Source organism: Electrophorus electricus, chromosome 8, assembly GCF_041902795.1.
Source record: "Electrophorus electricus isolate QZ-2024a chromosome 8, ASM4190279v1, whole genome shotgun sequence".
Classification (NCBI taxonomy): domain Eukaryota; kingdom Metazoa; phylum Chordata; class Actinopteri; order Gymnotiformes; family Gymnotidae; genus Electrophorus; species Electrophorus electricus.
Genome location: NC_137504.1, coordinates 7,315,863 through 7,321,144, shown reverse-complemented (window position 1 = coordinate 7,321,144; position 5,282 = coordinate 7,315,863). Strand labels below are relative to the sequence as shown.

General features: G+C 39.9%; 1 protein-coding gene across 2 annotated transcripts in view; it reads right to left on the bottom strand.

The window, feature by feature from the left end:
- Nucleotides 1–351: 351 nt before the first annotated feature.
- The window catches only part of capn5b (calpain 5b), a 23,417-nt gene continuing 18,486 nt past the window's right edge, over nt 352–5,282 (bottom strand). For both annotated transcript variants that reach the window (XM_027006805.3, XM_081718997.1), the window contains 2 exons: nt 4,455–4,591; nt 352–4,322 (listed from right to left, as the gene is read on the bottom strand). In XM_027006805.3, coding sequence (XP_026862606.1) covers nt 4,140–4,322; nt 4,455–4,591 — 320 coding nt within the window. In that variant the 3' untranslated portion in view covers nt 352–4,139. The remainder of the gene's footprint in view (nt 4,323–4,454; nt 4,592–5,282) is intronic.

Genomic DNA, 5,282 nt, shown 5'->3' with positions numbered 1-5,282 from the left:
GGGCCGACAAAAAGGTCTGCAGGTCAGCTGAGCCGGGAGGGCTGAACACACTGCCCACAGTCATCATTGTCCTGTGGCACCCCTCCCACCCCCTCCTGTTACTCCCTTTGTGCTTTCAAATTGTGCATTGAAAAGGTCAGGTTTTATATCTAAAAATAGAAACAATGCATGGCTGATACGATCAATGAACAATTTGTTTAGGAAAATGGCAATAGTCTGACATCACCACAAACAGTACAACACAAGAGTCACCATAACAGAGAACATAATGTAATAATTAAGTAAATTGCAAGTATGTCAAACTACTAACTACTGCTATTCAAATGCCATATGGAAATATCACAACAGATATTGTATTTTTAATGTTTTATTTCAAAGTCATGCCACAAGTTGACAAAAATACAAAATAGAGAAAATAAATAGCCTAATTCAAGAAAAAATATAAAATAACCACAGTGTAACCCAGGAGAGACTTTAACAAACACACCAAAACAAAACACACATCTAAACATAAATAAGATACAGTTTTCTGAACCCATACAATCAGTAAACATACAGTATTCGGTTTTGTTGAACACAAGACACAATGGATAGATATAAAAGATTAAACAAAGAGGTATAAAATGTTGACAAAAGATACTTCTTATAAAGTTCCCAGTATCTGCTACCGTATACAGAATGTCATCATGCAAGGGATTATTTGTGTGTCAATTTCAAGTTTAACATTGGCAGAAAAATACAAGAGTATCACAAGCTCATTCTCTGGGAAAAAAGAGCAAGAATTATAAGTCACACTCTCTACAAGCATTCTCTGGCTCTTAAGGCTGTGCTGCATCATGGTGGCTCGCTTCTGGATGGAGCATAGCGCTTCCAATTGGACACAGTACATGCAGCAATGCAGGCCAGCAAGCTAGCGCCTTAAAGAGAGGAGACAGAGATACGAGGCAGATACAGCAGTGCCACTAATCAGAAGCTGAAAGAAACACTCAAGAACAGTATGTCAGAACTGTGTTGGTGGAAATTTAAGATGCCTAAAAACAATCTTTTTCTGTATCTTGTGAGTTACAAACTGCTGATATTTTTTCCATATTTGCAATCATTCATGTTGATATCTTCAGGGGATGAAAAAATATTGTTGTAATATTAACATCCCTGAAACTGGATGTTCTGCAGGTATTTGATAATATACTGGCTACTGCCACTTTCACATAGTCATACCTGGGCAAAGCCAGGCAGACATTGTACATATCATCCTAAATTACATGCAACACAAGCTTATACTTGCATATGGAAACGGCAGCAACATCAATAATGAATTTTACAGAATGTTATAGTGAGTCTCAATTAATCTGTAACACTGGAGAACAATATGTCCAAGCACAAAATAAGCATGTGATAAAGCAAACGGTGCTGAAGGGAAACACAGTCTGGAATAGGTACAACAACCAGATTACTTTTGGCATGTCTGACACTAAAACACTGAAGATTGTTAGCTTTGATAAACTGAAAAAACATATGGAGAATACAATTAAAACAAAGAGAGAATACAATTAAAAAAAACATATTCAAGGCTCAAATCGGAATGGCACATTAATAACCTTCATGGCATTTGAACTGAGTCAACACATTCAAAATATATGAAGCTGGCAGTGTGGAAGAGAAAGCAGAAGAGTGACAGAAGGTCATTAAAGAAGAAAGTCAGACGGATATTACCCTGGTAAGAAACATTACTAGAGCTTGAAGCCACGGATCTGCCTTGGGATACATGCAAAGGTGTAACATCTTGATACTTTCAGTAAAGTTCTCTTGAACAAGGCCCAAGCAATATTAACTGGATGGATAACAATTTCTTTCTGACTAGTATTTCATTGATTCTACTAATCTGTTTATGAAAAAAACATACTCTGTCATGCTTGGCTGCCATCAGAGGCAATGACTATGTTGATGTGGTGAGAACACTCACGATCCCTGCAAAGTCTGTAAGAACTTTCCTTTTTATCTCCTAATTGGGAATATTGAGTAAATTATACATAGAGACTGAAACATTGGTGACTTTAGTTGGCTTAGGTTGTTCAGTCTAGGTTATTTAAAACCAAAGGTGTGCAAAAGGAAAACTCTTTCCTGAATGAAGTCACGTTGTCTCTGGCTCTGTGTCTCCTGTTTCCCAGTATACTTTGGGCGAGTCTGTTTGACATGAACTCTCTTCTGCTTTTGACATCCAACACTTAATATTCTTGGCACTGCATATTCAAACCAGTAAAGTGACATTCCCCTCCCCAAACACAAACCCTCTCCGTCATGGGTCATGAACCTTCAGACCAAAAGAGAAATTTGGTGCTCATTCAGGAAGGTGATAACTTCTCTGTTCACAGGAGGTCATGATGACTATTCAATCTTAGAGTTAATCTATTGTTTTGTTTAACGAGCAAAACTGTAAACACAGTGACTATAAAACTTGTAACTCTTGATTATTTTCTGTAAATGAAAGATAAATACCTTAAGACAGTGTGAAACATCTTAAATGATAGAAAAAAATGACAGGAAAATGCCCTCTTTCAGGTAATGCAATAAAGAGTGGCTGAACTTGTTCAAACATGTGACTTTATAAATAAACTGCTCAGCTATTCTACACTATAGCTGACATTCAAAAACATCTTGCAGAATTACCCATTATAAGAGAACACCAAAAACTGTATCACATGAAACTATATTAAAATAATTTATATTATGGGCTTCATTCGTCTGTGCTAAGCCCATTAAGTCCAAAGCAAATGAACTCGTTGCAACACTTAAACTGATAATGGTAGTGTATAAATAGATTTGTAGCAATTCCTAGTGAAACAGCACACTAGCCATTAGAGATGACACAGATCTGGTAATAATATCCAGCAAGTGTCTATAAGTGATTCAAGGGAGATAATCCTAATGTACAAGTGCAGTGCCCCCTAGTGGAGTGGAAGAACAGTTTTTATAAGACCCACATCATGGCACATTCTGTTTGGCAGTAGCTGAAGAGAACCCAGCTATAGAACACACACATATCCTCACATAGTCCCATCCTCAGTGCCAGAGTGAGGTATACATGCAGAGTCTGTTTACGTGTGTGTGTGTGCGCGCTTATGTGTCCATAGAACTACCCTTCACTCTAAAGCACTACTGGAATTGATGGAATCCACCCTCTGCTTACACATGCATGACTTAATTGTCCTTTAAGTATGTCTGAGGGACTTATTAAGAAGAGGTATACATACATACAGACACACACACACACACCCACCCACTCACGCGCACATGCACACGCACACATGCACACGCACATGCAAAAGCTAAACAGTCATTTTTTATTTGTCCTCAGGCAGTGGCGTTACCATGGACATGACATGGCAGAGAGGCTGGGAAGGCCTTTGGTCCCCGGAGATGGCTGGCTGGAGCAGGAAGCCCTCTCCATGTTCCCACGTCCTCCTCTTCTCACTCCTGTTGTTAAGCTACTTCAAGCATGCTGCTGCGCATCCAAGGAGCATCCAGTGAAAGCCCAGTGCAGGAGTCCACACAACTGCCAGGTGCCACACTCTTTACAACAGTGTGTGGAGAAAACTAGGTTTGTTTGTTTGTTTTTTAGTGTTTTTTGATTACATTGGGGTTTTTTTTTCTGTTAATGACAGCTTGGGGGAGAGGGGAAGCACACCACAGGCCAGTTAGTCCTTGATCTCCGTAAATGATCTCTTCTTCAGGCTGATCATCTTGGAGGAGCGTGAACTGCTAATGTGAACCTGAACAGGTGGGGGGCGCCTGACTGTAGGGAGGGAGGGGAGGAGAGATGAAGAGAGAGGATTTCTGCTGAGGTAAGCTGGCAGTGCAAACCTGCAGCTGATCGTGTGACGAAGACGTTCCCGTTACCATGGCAGCCTCAGCTGCTCACGCAAGATTAATGCATAGCCCTTATGCATACTATCAGAGCAGGGTAAAATGAGCACTATAAAATCATATGGCAGAGCAGGATAACTCTTTAACTGAAGGTTAATGAAAACATGATAAAAAAACTGATGAAGGAAACAGAGACAGAGAGAAAAGAGGGATCTAGAAAGATAAAGGGAGAATGATAAAGAAAGGGTACAGATAAGGTCGTGGTCACTGAGTGGTCAGATGTTGGTTAAATTAGTGCAGGTGATCAATCGCACTGTCAGCGTGCCTGGGAGGTCGTTGTCTTGGCGACTGGCCTTGTCTCTCAGGTGAACTGTGTGCTGCTCCTGCCGGTCATTAGGATCACTGAAGAGGGTCACCTGACCCAGGAAGGTGTCAACAATCACGTTCTTATTGTAGATCTACCATTATGAATGGGCCAATCAGGAGAGAAAGGTGATGCAAGGAGCATTAAAGGGAAATGTGTGAGAAAACAGAGAAATAGAGAGATCAGCACTGCTAATTAGAGCAGAAGAAGAAAGCTGCACACTTACCTCAACATGAATGCCCTCTTTTGGCTTCTTGCGGTAGAACACCCCCTTAACGTCAAAGTTGGGGCAACGTGTGTCCTTATGCACAGGAGATCGAACCTTCTCTCCTTCACAGGTGATGATCACATATGGATCTGAGGCTGGAACAAGACATCGGTCATGCATTCAAACCGTGCACACTTTCATGCTATATCTGACACCTAAGGCAACACTGCAGCTATACAATATAACAGAGATACAGCTGAATCTACATGTAAAATAGGAGACGGGAAAAATACTTTCTATTTTTAAACAAACCAATTTTGACATCTAGAAAAAGGAACATGGTACTGTATGGAAATCCAGTTAAAAGAAAAATGCAAGGGAATTTTATTATTACAAATAGTACAATTAAGCTAGTTTATGGAGATGGATGACAATGCAATAATATAAATAAATTACATTGCTCCAAAGAGGTACTTTAAAGAAATTTTGATTCTGAAATATAAGGGACACATATTTACAAGTAACTGCCATTTGTTTGACAAACTGCAGTAAACCAGAATAAATCAGGTACTGTGCAAAGAAATGGTCACATTTGAGTTATTGGGCTGATTAATAGCAGTGGCACCCTGGAACTCGATGTTTTGTGTGTCTCCATGGTGGAGGGTATTTATCCTCATTGCCAAGACTCAATATCTCAGCTGTTGATACTACATTTTTTAGGGAACCAGGCACTGCAGTTCTCTATGTAACCAGAAGAGTTGCCTGTAAGTTTAAGATAAGGAGAACTATTTGAATGGATTTAGAAGGAGTACATCCTAAATAGAATGATGGGATGGGGAACTTAGG